This window comes from Vidua macroura, chromosome 6 (genome assembly GCF_024509145.1).
Source record: "Vidua macroura isolate BioBank_ID:100142 chromosome 6, ASM2450914v1, whole genome shotgun sequence".
In the NCBI taxonomy this organism is placed as follows: domain Eukaryota; kingdom Metazoa; phylum Chordata; class Aves; order Passeriformes; family Viduidae; genus Vidua; species Vidua macroura.
The window spans coordinates 29,594,043-29,613,713 of NC_071576.1; the positions used below are offsets into that span (position 1 = coordinate 29,594,043).

At 39.9% G+C, this 19,671-nt stretch overlaps 1 protein-coding gene across 1 annotated transcript in view; it reads right to left on the reverse strand.

The window, feature by feature from the left end:
* Positions 1-11,148: 11,148 nt before the first annotated feature.
* DPH6 (diphthamine biosynthesis 6) overlaps positions 11,149-19,671 on the reverse strand; it is a 199,988-nt gene continuing 191,465 nt past the window's right edge. The window contains exon 15 of the mRNA XM_053980646.1: positions 11,149-11,466. Coding sequence (XP_053836621.1) covers positions 11,351-11,466 — 116 coding nt within the window. The 3' untranslated portion in view covers positions 11,149-11,350. The remainder of the gene's footprint in view (positions 11,467-19,671) is intronic.

A 19,671-nucleotide genomic window follows, 5' to 3' on the forward strand; every position in this document is an offset into this window, starting at 1 on the left:
TCTGAGAGAGCTGTTCCTGCCAGAGCTGTTAGGACAACCATGTTGGAACAGTCACAAAGGAGTGGTACAGCAGAGTCATATTTATATTGACGTGGCCACTTAAGCTGGTTGTCTTGCTTTCAACCCTTCTGACCTCCAGAGATGTACATTTGTCCATGCTGACAAACCACAGGAATGTCTGCCAACAGGATCCTGTTGTTGACTCTTTCTAGGCCCTGCCTTCCTACTGTTTGTTTGTGCGCTAGGCTTTCAAACTTCAGCTGGAAATTGAGTTGGGAGTTAACATAAACAATGACACAGGTAGGGTAAATGCCAGCCAGTCTCTGGTGTTTGTACTTTTTGGAGATGTACCTCTCCCACGGGAAGGGAGGTTGTGAAATAAATACCTGTGATGTGGTTCTGCAGTGCCCTGCCTGTCCATACTGCTTTGAATATTCTATTTTTCAGGCCCAGAGACTCAACCAAAGCATATTCTGGCATCTCAGTGACCACTAGGACAGTCTGCTCCTGTTTGCATAGTTTCTAAGTGCTTCCTCCTGGGAAGAGCCCCCTTCCGAAGTGGAGTGGTTCTAAGAGCACAGGTCAGTGTCCAGGTCCAGCCCATGCTCTGTGTGCAGAATCATGATGTGCCAGTACAAGGCATCTCCAGCAGCCTGCTTCTTTCAAATGCTTGCAAGTGGCAAGTCAGAAAACATTAGGTTTTGGTGGAAAGAAAACAGCTGTTTATTTTATTTTATTTGAATGATGGTGTGGAATTTAATTCTGCGAAGACATGAAGTATGTTGGTAAATTGTGAGTGTGTGTAGGTGGGTGTGTTGGTGGGTGTAGGGAGCATATGGAAGAACTGCAGCATGAGAAAGCAGCTGACAGAAGGGGTTTGAAAAGTCTAAAGCAGAGCAGACTTCTCTTCTCTTCCTGCATTTTAACTCTCCCTTTGGCACCAGTTCATGCTGCAGCCTCATTCTCTCTCCCGCCTGGTTGATACATTATACTTGTATCTCTCAGTATTTGCTGTGAATGTAATTCTTGTATTTATAGTTCTAGGTCCGAAAACATAAAACTGACTAAAATAAACCCTCAAGTTTGCAAAGCAGCAAATGGTGTGGTAAGAGGGGTGTGTCTGTATGTATGTGTTTGCTGTCCATAATACATGCATCAATCAGGAACCATGCCTACCACCATTAATTACTAATTGTAACTACTGTGCCCCGTTTCTGCACAACTGCAGAGTGAGAGCCAAGCTCTGGGCCTTGGGGCGCCGCAGGCTGGGCCGTGGGGCCGCTCCGGCCCTGGCTCCCTCCTGGCCCCGGCCCCGGCCCCGGCTCCCTCCTGGCCCCGGCCCCGGCCCCGGCCCCGTGGCGGCCCGCGGGCGGCCCCTGCTGTTGCGCATCGCGAACGGGCGGGGGCAGCATTGCCCGCGAAATGGCGGCTGCTGCCGCGGCCCGGGCGGGAGGGACGAGGGAGGGGAAGCAGAGAAACCAGAGCCCCTTTGCTGAGCCCCTTTGCTGAGCCCCTTTGCTGAGTTCCTTTGCTGTGCCCCTTCGGAGTCTGCCGGGGGCTGCTCTGCGGCGTGCTCGGACGCGCCTTTACCGCCTTTCCATTTCGGGGGAGGGTGTGAGATTAAAAAATGCGGTCAGCACCAGCAGCTGGTGCCCGCTGCGGCGACAGGGATACATTGCGCGGGAGCGGTGACAAAGGCTCCCAAGTGGGATTTTTAACTTGTGAAGCGTGTGACCTGTAACGTGCTTAGGAAAAACCCGGGACCTTACATTGCAACACAGGTGCAGAGTACTGCTGGCTGGTGCTCTGAAAGTGGGCCGGGGAGTCAGAAGAGCAGGGCAGGGCAGAGCACAGCAGGACACAGCGCTTCCGTCGGGGGTACCTGCAGGGCCGGCCCCACTGCCTGACCGCCGCAGGGCTGACCACAAGTCAAAGCGTCTTCTTGAGGATAATGTCCAAATTCTTCTTAGACACTGACACACTGAGGGCAACAGCCACCTCTCTGCAGAGCCTGTTCCGGCGTTTCACCATTGAAGAAATCAGTTCTTTGGCAACCGTGCAAAGGTGCAGATTTTTAGGAGAGGCGCTGGGCTTCAGCATTCAGACTAAGTGGTGTGGCACTCTTGGTGCACCTCCTTTAAAGCCTCACATCACGTGGGTAAAAGACAGAAGGAATAGTGAGGATTTTTCGAACACCTTTTCCAGTAGATTGACTTTATAGTTTATTTATATAGTCTGCTTTGCTAAACTTTAGAAATCTTGGTTCAATGTACCAGATCATAAAATACTTCCTACCCAAGACACTTCTTGTAGAAGGTCCTTACATGACTTGGGAGCACAAATTCCACTCAGTCAAAATACCAATTGTGTTCTCAGTCCTTTGGTCATTTTGAAAGAAGTATGTGGGGCTTGGTAAAGGGAACAGATGGTATTTCACTACTGAGTCACATTGTTGAGATGCAGCTGACACCTGGGTAGAATGTAAGGCTTACTCTCACCTTGCCTTGGATCTATGAAACTTTACAGTTTGTATTTCTAAATATATCTCATGCCAATGGTACCAGGTGCAAGTTTCAGCATTTTTGTTCTCCGTGCTGTCTCACTTATGCTTATGATCTTCATCTTAACTTGGATTTCTAAGATCCTTAGTCATGAATGCAAAAGAAGAGCTCACATGGATCTTTCCTTTTGTTGAACATACACTGAACATTTTAAGTCAGTACCAGGGAGAGAGAGACTAAAATAAAATCAAAAAAGAGGAATAGGAACCCTAATGAGGGGGAAAGAAAGGAGAGAAGAGAAACACAGTGGTAACAGAGGACAAAGGCCAAAGGCATACAATGTCTGATATAAGAGAAAAAGCCATTTTCTTAATCCTCCTGCCCTGTTTGCAGTTCTTAACTCCCCAGCTTCTGTGGAGAAATAATATTCTAAAAATCTCAGTAGTATTAAACCCATGGCTTTCTAGTTTTGAGGATACAGGGAAAACCATGACAATGAAGGAGTAGCCCTAAAAGACAAAGTGTGCCCATGCTACATACTGCTCTCTAGTGCAGAGATGGAAGAATCCAGGCAGAATCTCACCAGTCACCCTGCAGCTGAACAGCAGACAAGCCTGGGCTATGCTCTGGGCTCCTGCACCAGTCTGCACCTGACCTGCAGTAGCATCCCCACCCATCCTGAAGTCTGCTATGTGGACCAGAAAGCAAGTGAGAAACTCTCAGTGTTGTATTTTTAAAGAAGTCTCTGTCACATCACACAGGACTCAAAATTCCCTCATGAACCATGGGCATAAAGAGCTTTGGGAATGTTCTCCTTTCCCATGATGCATGCCACTTACAGGATACCTCACTGCATACCTGTCACTGCCTACAAGAGAATCTTCAGAACAATCCAATCCATACCCGTTACTGTTGCCCTCATTTTACAGGACAGAAGAGATCATAAATGTATAACTTGTTACTGTTGCAAGGTTCAATGTCAACATCAGAATGTTGAGCTCTTGTTCCTGAGGATTCTTCTCACACCTCTGAACTCTACACCAGAGAGAAAGTTCTTTTTTTTTTTTTTTTATTTGAAATAATGTGTCTCTAAGTATCTTTCTAAGTATCTTTTAAATAGAATTAGGCATTCCAACTAAACATTTTAAAAGATGTAAATTGCAACAAGTTCTGCAACAGACAATTTTTCCATGGTTCAATGCTTTAAGATAATTCCAGGGAAAAAAGGAATCTGAACAGAAAATGGGACCTTTTCAATAGAGAAGAAGTACTTTTTTTTTTTTTTTTTTTTGGGGGGGGGGGGAGGAAATACAACCATGACCAAAAGAAAAGCCCAAACCAACCAACCAACCAACCAACCAACCAACCAACCAAAAAAACTCCACCCCATCAAAAAAACCTAAGCCCCACACCATTTAAAGTGTTTTACTGTCATTCAATAGAAAACAAAATACTCTGAGGAGTATTTTAAGGTGGAATTGAAGTCCTTTGGCCAGCTCTTTTTGTCTCTTGAAATCATGTAGCAAAGAATGTAGCCACCCCCGATATATGTACATATTAGGGTGGGCACTCAGTGTTTGAAATACAGTGTATGAAATTGCTCACAATACATTAAGAATGTTAGGCAATGTTCAATTTTAGGGTTGCACTTTATGCTGTAAGACACATGGTTCTGTTAGCAATCCTCCCACTAAGCACACATTACCTGAGTTTTCTAGTTGAGCATACACCTAAATGACATTTTACTTTTTTTTTTTTTTTTTTAAGAGGGCCATAAATTGTCATCAAAGATGGGGGGGGGGGGGGTCTCAAATCAACTCTTATTTAAACAGTCTACTTGTTCTCAAAATCCCATGTCATTCTTGTATCAATATCCTTTAAAGAAAATCAGAAATTCAAGGAATATAAACTTATGAACTCAATTAAAAAAGCATTACATGCAGTTTGCAAGTGAAGGTAGTGTGGGGTTTTTAAAACAAAAATTCTGTCTTGTGGGGGTTTTGTGTGATCTTTCTTAATTTTCTTAGTTTGTTTTCAAAGATGATTGATTTCCATCCATTTTTTCAGATAAGAAATACTGGTAGCTGCCTCCACTTTGCTATACCCTCTCTTTTGCTTCCTTTACAGGGGGTTGATCCACTTGTTCATTAAAAAAGGGAAAACCCAACTTTGAGGAGTACCTGTCAAGTAGGAAAGTTGCATAGTGATGTGACTCTGCCTGTGTGTGAGAGAGAAATCAAATAAAATTCAGAACTGAAAAACTAATTCACTGTATGTAGCATAGAAGAAAAATCATGCTGAAGTCCTGAGCTAACTCACATAATGCTTTCAGGAATCAGAAAAATGACACTGTCAAAACACAACATTAGTTTTCAGAAGCCTCCAGGCAAAATTTTATTTATTTAAAGTTAGCTCCTATTTTAATAACAAAAAAGTGGCAGCATATTCTACATCAAAGAAAAAACTTTTCCTAATGTTTCCATTTCTCTTGTGAAGTACTGGAGTTGTAGTGGAGCTGTCTTTCTCTAAATAATTACGTGAGTGGCAGGATCTCAACCTGAGAAAGCTTTTTGTCTGCACTGGGGACTATAGCATTAAGAGAATCACATTTGGCTTGCCTTGTCTGAGCTGCAATACAAGATACTCATACTTTCAGTATTTAAATAGTTAGTTTTATACAAGATCCATGACAATGAAGACGAGTCCTGAATCAACATCTCAGTACACTGTAGCACCTTGATCAAGGAGTACAGATGAGATGCACATTTATGAGCTACAGCTCTCCAGTCAAGACCTATTAACCACATTCCTGGTGGCAGCACCTGGGAGAAATGTCCCTTACCATGGTGCACAGCTGGTGGCTTCTCTTGCATATTACCCTCATTTCAGGCATCCTCCCCTTCAGACCCAGACCAAAACACGCTATTAGAGGAGTCAAAGCATTTACCTTTTGAAGGGATGAGAGATGCATTTTAAAGTTCACTTCTGGATCTCTTTCCTGGCAACTCTATTTATTCCTCTTTGTTCTTCATTCATTAATCTTTTATAGTAAGAACTAGTAGTAGTGAGAAGGCAGTCCAGGGTCCTTTCCTTCAAAGACATCCCATAAATAAAGAATAAACCCCTTAGGTCCCTAGACTTGTTGTTTGCCTTTTTAGCTTGACTTCCCCACCAGTTCCTAGTAATACCATTCCTTTGGCAATAACTTCTTGTCTGTGTTTCCTTTCTATTATTTCATATCCTTTAACACCTCCTGCTTTGAACCTTAACAGATCCAGCTCTGGAGCTGTGGTAATTTGGTTCAGTTACAAAAGGCTCTACATTTGCATGTATCTGGGTCTTGCTGCAGAACGGTTGGGTATGTGTGGGAGGAGGACTGAACTTTGTTGCAAGAGGTAACTCTTACACCTGAGAAACGTATTTCTTCCTTCTGGGCCTCTGGTCTTTTATAAGCAACAAAATAAACTAATGTCAAGGCAGCTACATACAAACCCATGGGTATCAGTGAAGGGGAAGCAATTCTTGCACGAGCTTGCATCCCTAATGCAATGGCTTCAAGTTCTAGTTCCGACAAACTATGTCTTTCTTGTGAAGTGAGGATATGGCAATAATGTGATGTATGAAGGATATTATGGTAAGACAGTACTGTCAGCAGCTGCCAGTAGCAGGAGTTGCAGAAAGACAATAGAGACAGAGCACAGAAGAGAGATTTTCCCCCTCTAACATGGCAAAATCTGAAGTAGAACAAATCTCATGAGTAACAGAAAGTAGTAACTCTGGCTGCCAGGTGATGTGCCTTTGAGGTTGAAAACTGCTTCTTCTGCCAAAGTAAATACCCCTACTCGGGGACTGTGGAGAGTGGAGGAGCTCTTCTCCCAGCAGCATAACCTGAGATCTGCCTGCACTCATGCTGGGCAGTGGAGGCCCCCACCACGTGTGTGTCTGTCCCAGTGATGGACCAAGAAAATTTTATGTGATGGACCTGTAAAGCACTTCAGGATCACTAGGGATGAATTGTGCTGTAAAATGTATCATTAATGTTACTAGATGTATTATAGACTTCTGTGATCTGAGACTGCTGCAGGCAGTGTGCTGGGAGAAAAGCTTTCCAGATTGTGCTCATGCAAATTTCTGTCTGTGATCACATTCGTTCTGGTTCCCACTACAACATTACTTTCACACTCGTGTGCTGCTCACTCAGTCTAAACTTTTTGTTATTGCAGGTTGTATGACTACAACATAGCATCCCTTTGCTAACACCTTTACCAGGGTGAGAAAACATACAAATATGGAAATAAAGGCACAAGAAATCTAATGGATATGCTTAAACTTTCCCAGGATGGGGGTGGAGTTGGTCCTAACCTTTGCCTCCTGACTTGAACATGTGCCCTAACAGATTACTAGATCAGGGCAGCTGTCAGCTTGTTCATGGCATTTAGTTCAGCTTGTCTTTTTGTTCTGAACCATTGTTTTATTCTGAACTGGGGATCTTTATAATTCAGAGAGGAATTTCTGAAAGCTGGGAAAAGCAAATGTGAAATCTGATCTATTTCGAGTTGTACTGTGGACATTTAGTCTCATCAACCCTGTCAAATCATGCAAACAGCATTTTGAAATAATTTAGGATTGATACAGTCACAAAGTAGCCATATAATAGGAGATGGAAGATGAACAGACATATCCAACAAATGTTTTTTAAACATTGCAAGTGAAATGGAGAGCCAAAGTAATGGCAAGTAGACCTATGGCCAGTGATATAAGCTGTGCCAAAAGCCTCAGAACAACCAGACTGTTTGGGAATGTAGGGGAAAAGCAGGCAGTGCTCTGAAAAATGATAAAGGCAGGAAATCACAGGCAAATCCTAGTCATGAATTAATCCAACAGAAGTCAAATCCAAGAAATTGTGAGCAGTGAATCATCAGTAAAAGGGCACTTGCATGTAACATATGAGTTCAATTCACAGGTACCCAGTCTGTTTTTTAAAATTAAAATTTAAAATAGGTCAAAAATATTCAGTGTTCAGATGAAAGTTGAAAAAAGAAGCTTTCAAGATCTCAAGTCTGTATTTTGAATGTTTGTCTAATACATCAACACAGGCTGGCTTGCCAGAAATATTAAAATACAAGTAAAAAGATCATAAATTAGTAAATTGTCAAGTATTCTTAATATGTATTCTCATTGCCAGACATTTATAATAGTAAAAGAGGTTACTTAAATAATAAGTGCCAGTTAGTACTCAGAGAGCTCAGAACAGTTGAACTTTAATACAGAGAACAAACTAGGTTTGCTTCAGGAAAGCCATCCTGAAAGAAATAACAAAGATTTAACTTGGACACATGAAAAGTTTCTGTATTTTAGATTTCAGTGTTCATTTATAGAACTGTTACACCATGCAGTAGAAATCTTTTATTAAACCAGTGCACTCATTTATTTGAAATAAAATTTTTGTTCAGTCACTGTATTTTGATAGACTAGGCTCTGCACATAGACAGGAGATAATGGATTGAACAGGATGTCCTTGAAGGAGAAGAGCTCCTTCAGATTACCTCTCTAATACTCAGGAGACATCCTGCTTCCAGTACTCATTGAACTTCTGAAGGCTAAGAGGAAAGATGCACCCATGCTATCTGGTGTAACAAATCAGCTCCTGAATTACCTAACTATAAAACTCACAGGGAAAAAATTAAATAATCTCTTTTTAAAATATCTCAATGTCATTTTAAAATCTATTTAGAAAGATCAGGTCTGGTGCCTTTATAGCAGCTTAGCCATGTGCATTGTAAAGGCTGACTAGTACTGTTGCCATCATTGGGTTTTGAAATGAGCACAGCACAAAGTTACTAAATCAGTTTTGGTCTTACAGAGCCATTTGGTCATACTTTCAAGCAATTAAAGAAATTGATATACAGAGACTTTTAAAAGGCGGCAGGAGACAAAATTTTATGGACACAGAGAGCTATAACAAGACAGATTACTTCTTGGAAAAAAAAAAAAAAAGAAGCAGAGAAGATTTGCAAGACATTCTAACACTTGTTAAGCAGAGAAATGAAAATTAAAACTTTGGGTTACATTTTCAAAGAATTTTTTCCACCCATTACATAAGGGGTGCTGGAATAACCCAACATTTTGTGTCATAATAGGCATACAAAACATTTTCCTGCAGGCTTAGTAAAAATCAGAGAAAAGAAGAATTTGTGTGCATATAGTCCTCAAAACCAGTATCTTCACACATATGGGAATTTGTAGTCTCAAGATTACAACTTGCTGGGGTAATCACTCCGCTGAGCTTGCTGTGAAAAAAAACCCACAACAAAAAACCACAAAAAATCCAGCCCTGTATCTATAAATTTTGAGTATTGATGTCTTTCCCTCTTTTCACTAAACCATGTGTATGTCTCTGTGTGTGGATGTCTGTACCCATCTCCCCACCTCATGTCTTCAGCTACCACTTTGTTACAAAGTCAAAATAGCTCTACTGAAACATTTTATTCATAGTAGGACCCAGTAATTCTGATGAAAGTACAGCAGCTTAAGGCAGATAAAATGGTGCTATTTCTCTCTATTATAAAAGTCTTAGGCCTCTCTATGACACACTTTACTCACCTTTGCATATCAATGTTGCACAAATGGCCTTGTTCATACTTAAAATAGTGTAGACTGAGCTTATCGTTTCAGTCATTCACACCACTCAGAAACTGTTTGAAGTCTCTCTAGGAGAAAAAGTCAGCAAACTCTTCTTTTTTTATGTATTCACAGTTTAAACCTGTTGAAGTTCTATTTCTCTCTCTCAAAAAAAGGAAAAAGTTTTGCTTTCAGTTGAGAGAAAAACAGAAGATCACACTGTTTTTCAGACCAATGCATTCTGTTACCATTTCTCAAAGCGGCTCTAATGAGAAAAACAGGCTAGTTCGAGTCATGAAGGAAGAGTCATTGTAGGAAGACTTGCAGGAAAAGCTGTTTTCTTTAGGAGCAGATATCCTGACATCTTAAAATATCCAGCACATTAAAAAAAGCTAAGATCAACGTGTTTCAGTATTTTTTTAAAACTCACAGTGAAAAAAAATGTCTGCAACAGGAGACACAGTGAAAATTATGCCATCTCTTTGGTTTCCACATGCATCAATGAATAAATAAGCTTCATCCTTATCTCTGTGAAAGTACATCTTCTCTTCTTCTCTTACAGTCCATTGTGTCTCTGGCCCATGGACACTCCACACTGAGAGAAATGAAATACTGGTAGTTCCAGGGAGAAGTGAGAAAATGATTTAGCCTTCTAAAAAAGTAGAATTCAAATGAACCAGGCACATCCAGGTATTAACGAGTCCTTTTCTGATCGTGGGAAAGGATCAAATGTGTTTAAGTCTAACCTAAAAATGATCCTGAATGCTAATCAACTAATGTATTTGTTAACAGATTCATCCCTTTTTCCTTAAGAAATTAAATCAACCATTTATTTATACACTGTTATATAAAAGATTCTTTGCCTTGTCCCTTTCAAAAACATTTAAAGATCTGTGAAAAAAAAGTATTTCTTACTAAAGAAGATGGCAGCTTTGCCATATTATTGGAACAATAATAAGGAACAATAACATTTAACAGTTTCTAATTTCAAGTATTGATCAGCATAGTATGCAGGGCATGTAGAAGTTCTAACAGAGGAGGATCCTCTTATCTTTAGTCTCTTGTTTTATATCAGTTGCTGCCAAGTGCATTTCTGATAGTGGGTAAGAAAATTAAACTGGAGTGCTAAGTCCACCTTGCTGTCACCTCAATGTGAATGTCCTGCCGTACTGTTGCCTTTTGTGGAGGTATCTCAGATATATGCTGAGGACAGAGAGGGATAACTTGGAGTGCTCATCTCCTAGCTCCAGTGCTCACACTGTGGAAGAGAATATATAGATGCAGAATATAGGCAAAGCAAAGATCTGATACTCGTTCTTGAAGATTTAATTTTGTAGCCTTTGTCTGAAAGTAAGATTTTTCTGCAGTGCATTACTGCTTCAAGCAAAGTTCAAAAGGCTTTCTTTTCTGTACTGACCTTATCTAATGAGTAAAATATCAGCTGTAATGAAATTGACAGGTGCTTCACCTGTGTGTCTGAGCCTGTTTTAGTGAAAGCAGTGGTAAAACTCCTGCTGATTTTATGAAGAAAACGGAAGCCCGGGGTCTATGATAGGTGTGAATACTGGTAGCTGGTAGTTACCTGAATGTTGGTAGCTCTTTAATAACAGCTAACTACTAGATATAAAACACAAAAATAGCCCTGGATTAGAAAGCAAGGGGCAAATCCTACTGTCTGGCCATCATTTCCATTATTTGTTTCAGTAAAATGTGCATCCTAAATACCACTCTGAATAATTCTTCCTCAGAACTAGGAAATGGTTAAAATCTGGCCACAAATAAGTTTTTCATGAGTTGGCCTGAAGTGAGTAAATTCCACATAGAATTGAAAGGAATCTAGTTTTTAAAACAGTGTTGGAGGAAATATTCTAGTTTCACCTCCATCCAAATGATCTAAAGTTATAATTGGTGTATTGTGACCAGACCTAAATGTATCAAAGAACCAATGTGATCACACCAACTGCATCTCTCAGAAGCCACCTGCTATAACCTGCATACATCTAAAAACAAGTCAGAAAAAAGTACATTGTTTTTAAAAGAAAGCTTTATTCTTCATGCAAACCTGACTCTGTCACATATCACAAGACATCATTAACAAGGCAATTCAACTTGCCTTAAAAATATTGCTTCATGAAAGTATCCAATGGAGTTAGTATCAGCTCCTTTCTTTGCTCTCTCCTGGGTGGAATGTATGCGTGTTTTGATATCAACTCATCTCCTTTAAACTGCTAGCTTAGCCAGCATGTTATATGAATAATATCTTTGTCAGGTAAATCCACCACAGGTACTAAAATCAGAGCTGGGGTCTTCTCTTCCAAATATTTTTCAAGGTATTCTTGCAGTCCTAAAATAGAAACAAAACAACAAATGAATCCCCCTTGTCTTATTGTGCCCTATCTCTTAAGAATGATTTCTAAATACTTTTCTGAAAAATATTGTGGAGTAGCACTTAACAAAATGAAGTGAAATGCATCTCTTAAATTTTCATTTTATATAGAAGGAAAATCTCCCACCTCCTTTTTGACTAATTGAGATTAACTTTAGATGTTGCCTAAGGCCAGAATTCAGCAAAACAGTTAAATGCATATTTCTCAACCTTGAGTGAGTGAGCGGTCTGTTGATTATAGATACTGAAGAGAACTGAAGTAGAGCAGTAGTAGAAATACCAAAAGGTCAGCTGAAATTCAGTTCTTTGTAATTTTTGATATTTGGACGATCAGCAAATAGTTGTCTGTAAATGAAACTCTTCTCTCAGTCCCATTGCGGGGCATCAATCAAAAGAGAAGTTAAAGTGGCCATTTTTAAAAACATTATGAACTTAATTTCAATTTGTACTCAATGGATGCATGCCATCTTGAAGACATAATGGAGGAAGTCCAGGAATGGCAACATATATGACTGAATATCTGGAATTACAGTAAGATTCAAACTGCTAAAAATACAGAACCTGGCTACAAGAAGCTCTAAAGGCACTGGTATCTGTGGCAGAAGTTTGCGAATTTAAAAGTGCATTACAGGATCAGAATTAATAGTTGAGAAGATCTAATTACAGTACAGAAGAAAAGTAAAGAATGGTAAATTTAAACTTGGCATCAAGACATTCTTGGTTGTGCTCAGCCTCAGTGAACATGCTGGAAATCAAGCCACACAGACCCCTAAAGAAAACTACCGAAAACCCGCTGAATGACCCACAAAAGACAGTTTCCTAATGATAAGGTATAGCCTGCAAAGGTTCTTGTTTCAATAACGTATTTCTGTCAGCAGCTTCTGGGATTATGGCAATTCTTTATAACACTAAGCAATCTTGGCTAGAAAGGGTGTAAAGAGGGCAGAACTTGCAGACTGTCAGAGCTTTTTTTTTGGCGTCACTGCCTGTGAAACTGCGAATAGGCAGTTCAGTCAAAGTGTTACCTCATCCAGGATAAAACAGGAATTTTGCAATTGTATTCACTGAAGCCAAAACTCCTCTCTTTTTATCTAGCAGCAGTAGCACAAATTAATGTAATAATGGCAATGCTGCCTACAAAATATTGCAAAGACAGTACCAGTCTTCTTTTTGTATTAGCATCATAGATTTTGGAAGTGAAGACATATAAGGGAGAGCCAAAGATCAACAGCCACCTCAAAGGTCAAAGGACTTCTTCATCTGGTGTGCAAAAAGGAACTCATTCTCTGTATTACAGATATTCAGCATTGACCTGGTAATTAACTATCAACTAGCATTTTTCTTGAAAAATTTGACCTCAGAGAACTTTATGGCTGTGCTGACTCAGAAGGCTTTAGTGGAAGGGGTAAAGACAAGCCACCTTAAAATGACTGATTTCACCCAATTAAAATTACATTTATTTTTTAATCAATTAAAATTGTGAAAATACAATTTGAGACTTTAGCATTTTATGCACAGGCTTAAAAGCTGTGAATCAGTGCTAAAAGCTACCAAAACAAGTTCTGTTTTAAAGGGAGAATTTTAAAATGGGACTCCATTCTTTGGTGGGCTTGAGGTGGCCAATATTTTGGCCAAAATAGCCATAAATATTTACATTTGAATGTACCCTAGTGGCCTTGCTTGCCAACCAGGAAGAGCCACCTTTCCTAAAGACTAGTGCCTTTTTTATTGCCACTGCCTATATGTATAAATGAAATGTGGATAAAAATCTGGGACATATGCCTCTAAATATTTTACTGTATTTACAAATCAATTAGTTTGATATGAAAGCAATGCAGCTTAGATGTGCATATTTATGCACTTAAAAATTATGGATAAAAGTCTGTTCATGCCAACTTCCCATAAAAAGCAGAGATTGGGTCTTCTAAAACAGTAAAATTGTACTCTAAGGTCTCACAGAAGACAACATACAATTAGTAGATCTGTGGCAACCTATGAAATTATAGCAAACTAAAAAAATTGACAGCTATATATTTTACCTGCTATAATAGGTTACTCTAAATCTTTCAATACTAATTGTATATTCTTAATATATTCTTAATGATGGGAAATTAATGAAGACACTATTTATATTTTTTTACTCATTCAAAATATGATTTTAGATAAATAAGAGCCATGAGTGTTTTCTAAATAAGTATCTCTTTGTTTGATTACAAAGATTTTCAAAAATGTCCTTCCTTTTATATCATATATGGGGAATGTTTGCTCAGTTGTATGCCGTACTTACAAAAGTTGATTTTAAAAGCAAAAACAAGTAAAGGACAAAGGGTTACAATGAGTGTGCTTACTGGAAGTTTATTAGTGGCTATAGATGACTGATGACAGTCTTACAGTTATTTAAACTGCCCTGATACAGGATAAGTACAAGCAAAACCAACTGATCATCAAGCAGCAAACAAGTGGTGTACATTGTGGATGTTTTCATTTCCTGAGAGTCCACACTAATTATGCTAGCCACGTTGCAGCACACTTGCAGTTTTATGCAGGCCACCCAGGGACTCCTGAGGTAACAGAAGTCAACAGGGAAACATGAAGGAAGTATCTCAAAGAAATTAAGGGGTGTTCCTCTAGGAAGCTGACACAGCTGACAGCCCAGCTGAGGTGCCTTTACACCAACACATGCAGCATGTAAACAGGAAAAGCTGGAAGACACCGTGCTGCCTGACATCCATGTCCTTGTTGCCATTACAACACAGCTCAAGGTGGGCCCATGGGAATCTCTTGAGATTTAAGAATTCCAAGTGCAAGGTGCTGCATCTGGATTGGGACCACCCCTGGTGTCAGTATAGGCTGGGGATGAACAGCCTGTGGGATGGAGATGCAGAGCAGGGGATGGAGAGCAGCCCTGCCCAGAAGGACTTGGGGGTGCTGCTGGCTGAGAGGCTGACATGACCCAGCCATGGGCACTCCCAGCCCAGAGAGCCAAACGTGTCCTGGGCTGCATCCAAAGCAGTGTGGGCAGCAGGGCCAGGGAGGGGATTCTGCCCCTCTGCTCTGCTCTGGTGAGAGCCCACCTGCAGGGCTGCATCAGCTCTGGGCTGCCAGCACAGGAAGGACACGGAGCTGCTGGAGTGACTCCAGAGGAGGCCTTGAAGATGATCAGAAGGATGGAGAACCTCTCCTACAAGGAAAGGCTGAGAAAATTTGGTTTGTTCAGCCTGGAGAAGGCTTCAGTGTGACCTTATTGTGGCCCTCCAGTACATAAAGGGACTGTACCAGAAAGATGGAGAGCGACTGTAATGATAGGACAAGGGGGAAACGGCTTCAAACTGGAAAAGAGTAGGTTTAAATTAGATATTAGGACAAAATTTTTTACTGTGTGTGGTGAGGCCCAGAGAAATTGTGGATGCCCCATCCCTGGAAGTGTTCCTGGCCAGGTTGGATGGAGCACAGGGCAATCTGGTCTAGTGAAACATGTCCTACCCAAAGCAGGGGGTTTGGACCTGCTCAAAGCAGGTGAACTTCAACCTGCAAGATGGATTCCCTTGCTCCCAAATAATCCACAGAAATTCAGGGAGCAGGTTCCATATGAAGTGTCTTCCTGCACTACTATATCTATCTATATATATATTTTTTTTTTTAACCTGGGTGCAGCTGAGGAGTATGGACATAACTAAAACTTAAAAATGAACAATATTTATTCAGTGTATTCTGGCATTACCATCTATTTCTGCCATCACTTTGTGAAGACAGGATACTGAAATCAATAATTGATTTCTCATGCTGACTCAGCACCCCTTCCATATAGTATGGCACAAACTAAGAGTGTAAGCTGTTGTTTTTAAAGGTAATTTATATACTAGGTAGAAAAAGCAGCACTCGGAGGGCTTCTAAAGGATCATTCCAAAAAACTAGGAGGTGATTTCTACATCTTTGCTGTCACTGGCCTCAGCTGGATTTAGGCAGTATCAGGTGAGGCCACAGAATCCATTTACATTTTTCAAAATCAGGTCCCTGTCATTGTTACCATACTCTTGCTTCACTGTATATCTGCAGGGGAGTAGTAATCTAATAGCTCATATAAAAAAGGAAAATGGTAGCAAAAAGGAAAATGGTAGCACGAAGGAAGATCACATTTAGCCCAGTACATAAAAAATCACTTTCATATTACTTCTATCTTTCCTTCACTTTTTAACCAAAATATATTGTTACATTGCTTAGAGCAGGTTTTAAATCCCTGAGCTAATAAAGCTCCATTGCTTCTGCTGCAGAGATCTGACATGCAGCATGTACTTTGAAAAGATGCATCAGAGGGGATCAGGTTCCTAACAGTTGACTAAGAGTTCCAGTCCCAAAAGATCTGCCCCTGGTGCGCAGAACACTTAACCCTTCGACCAGTACCAACATGACTATTCACAAATTATTGATGTCCCTAAATCCCTGGCAGATTGCAGACAGTTCTTGTCTCCCTTGAAGCCAAAGCATATGGTCACTAATGAGATGGATTAAAAATACATATACACACCCAGGGCTTTGCCACATGAATGTAAAGCCACAGAAATGTTAGAAGGTGACTGAACTGGACTGAACACTGTTAAATACATGATTAGCTTGTTATGGATCATTTCAATTGATCTATATTCAGTTTCACAGCATAGTTTAATTAAAGCTGTCTGGAACAAGCCTCTGCCTTAAATGATCAGGCAGTGCAATGAAAAGGTGAAACATGAGGAACTGAAGATGCCCCTCCCTTTCTTAAACATCCAGCTGACTGTCTCTGTGGTGTTCAACTACAGCAAGAACAGAAGCTGTGCTTTAAAATATTGTCTGTTTTTACAGTCCAGGGTTTTTCACATATTTTTCTTAATATAAAATGATGTAGTGGAATATAAGATTTGGGAAAACCTGCAGAGTTTGCTTGCATCATTGCAATTAATACCTTTCTATCCAAAATAAAATCAAACCCAGTAAACAAAATTATAATGTTGGAATATAAAAGGGAGTCACCTGGCAAAATATGACTTTGTGCTGATTTTGTTTTTTTTTTGCTGCAGCTATAAAGATTTTAAATCACAACATGGGTATTTTTCACAGTCCAATACTTGGCTTTTCATGTGGTGCCTTATGCTTTTTATTACTCTTCTTGATGACATTATCTCATGTTGGTCATTGTACTTTTAAGGGACTTTTAAGGTTTTTCAAAACTGATGTAAGCTCCTTCATGGAATACTGATGATGCACTTCAGTCACTCTGACCTAGGATATTTATCTGAATACAAGTTAAGCAGTTGCTTTGAATTGCAGGGGAAGTCTGTTATAGCCATGATATATGAGACAAATGACCAGCAGGAGTTTGGATAAGGCTGTGAAACCACTTCAAACCTGCGATTTCCTATGCCAGTTCTTGGAATTGTGACTATAAAACAACTTGTGTTCTTTCATAACATAATCTGTGTGGTTGAGATTTTTTAAACTGTGTCTAGATTTCTCTCCCTTCTTTCAATGACAACAACTGATAAATGAGTTTTCCTGTTGAATGGTAAATACACAATAACAATTTTTAACAAAAAATGTAACTGGTATAATTTAGACTTCAAAAAAATCCCCAGATTTACTGTTTCAAGCCTATTTGTAAGTATACATATCACAAATTAAAAAAAAATAAATTACAGAGGGAATGGTAGTTGTGTTTGGAACTCAAGTCATATGCCCGGTCAGCTGCCAAGGCAGCCAGATCTGCATGTCTGTATTTGCAAACAATTCTTTCATAAAAACCTATCTCCAAGATTTCCTCACATGGACCCATCTATACTGACAGACTTCTTCTCCCACTAAACTAGTTTTAGTTGTATTAATGAAAATACCTTTTTCATTTAACCACCTAACAGATGAAAATACAGCCTATATTGAAAGCACTAAGGCCAATGTTAGCCATCATTTTTCAGCTTGTCCCTAATACTGGAGAACCATTTTAAATTATTGCAACCTCTTTTGTGAAGGATACAATTATTGGGATCCAGACTGATAGGACTCTGTCACTTTGGACATAGAAAGAGGACAACACTTCCCCCAGCAGAGCATTCACCAAGAGGAATAATGGAATCATTAAATAGTTTGAGTTAGAAGGGACCTTTAAAAGCTCATCTAGTCCATCCCCTGCAATAAGCAGAGCCATCTTCAACCAGATCAGGTGGTTCAGAGCATCATTCAACCTCACCTGAAAAGTTTCCAGGGATGAGACATCAATCACCTCTCTGGGCAACCTGTTCCAGTGTCTCACTGCCCTCGTTGTAAAAAACTTCTTCCTCATATCTAGTCTGAATCTACCCTCTTTTAGTTTAAAACCATTACTCCTTGGATAAGGGGTATACTGTCACTACAAGCCCTATTAAAAAGTCTCTCTTATTTTCTAATAAGCTCCCTGTACGTATTAGAAGGCCAATAAACAATCTCCCAAGAGCCTTCTACAAGCTAAATAACCCCAACTATCTCAGTCTTTCCTCACTGGAGAGAGATGTTCCACTCCTCTCAACATTTTTGTGGCCTTCCTATGGACCTACTTGAACAGGTCTATGTCTTTTTTGTGCCAAGAGAAAAATCTGCTATAAAGAGAATATTACCACTCTGTTATATTTCACTGCTAGTCCTGTTTGTGCAGTGGACTTCTTGTCCCTTTGGAATTTATCCCAAACCTAAAAGTTCTAGCAATGTTTTTAAGCAAGCTATAGTGAAAACATAATGAAGGCTGCTCTAGGCTTGATGGGTACCCACAGGAATTGTAGCAACTTTTCCTACAGCTGAGCAGATGAAAAGAAATGAGGAAAATGAGCTGTGTTTCCCTGCATGCTATACTGATAACTCCTGCTCTCAGATTTAGTGAGGAGAAGTTGTGTGCACAAAAGGCAGCAGTCATGGACCTTACTGTTCCTCTGAGATACAAGAAAAAGGAGTGACTGGCTTATCTTAATCCACACCAATAAGTCAGTTAGGATGCCTGAACTCTGCATGACCAGCAGCAAGAGGAGAGGGACAGCTGGTATAAAATGTTCATCTCTGAAGGAACTCAGATGCTGCCTCTTCCTCGCCCAGCCTCACAATCCTCTCTGCTGTTCCTCTGTTTCAACAGGAAGGTGTGGGAAAGAAAAAGGGCTCACTCACAATCAGGGAAGGCATTAACATCTACAGGGCCCTCACTTTTCTAGAGCTGAGTCACTTGGCTGAGTAGCTGTACAAGCCTTTTTAGACTGTAGCTCATGCATTTTTTTAGCATCTGAAAGAAAATTAGTAGACAAAACAGTTATTTTTAGTATTGGTTTGATTGTGGGCCTGTCAGCCTTGGTGATGCATCTCTTTTATCAAGCTGCCACAGTATCTTGTTTTGTTTTCAGAGCAAAGTTTGATTAAAGACCAATTTCAGAAAAGTTACTCACTGTGGGCGTTAATTAGTGCTTCCTGGCCTCTGCGGGGTTTATCTTATGATCTGTTTCACTTACTAAACCCTGTAATTCAATTTACATGAAGATGGGAATGAAGCAACCCCTTTCTATTCTTCTGAAGGCTTCTGTTTAAGTCAGTCCTGAAAGAAACTCTCTCCTATCATTCCCTAATAAGGAATTCTAGTTTCTAGCCTTTTAAAATCAAAATTAAAGCAACACTTCACATCTATAATGACTTTTCAACTAATGAACTGAGAAAGACCTTCAGAAGGGGGTAGGTAAACTTTAGGAAGCCTTTGCTTCTAAATAGTCTTTTCAGTGGTGCCCAAGTATACTTAGAAAAAAAACTGATAATCATAGTTTTCTCTTCCTCTGCATCTTTCTGGGAGCGAAGCATTGTCATTCTGTAGGAGAAGGTCGCTGGTGTTGCCCTCCTCTTCTCTCATTAGCAGACAAGAAAAGCCTTTTGTCTTTCTGAAAGCAAAAGGCCAGCTACTAGGTCAAAAATATTAAAAAGGTAGTTGATGAAGAGAGAATTAATAGTACTGGCAGGCAAAAAGTAGCAGGTGGAAGTGAGACTTATAACATGATATAGGTAAAAAACTGAATAAAATTAATGAAAAGAAAATGCCATTGGGGTACTATACAAATACATGCAGAACAAAACAAAACAAAAAAAAACACCAACCCAAAAACAGTCCGCTCAGGTACACTGAGTATTTGAAAC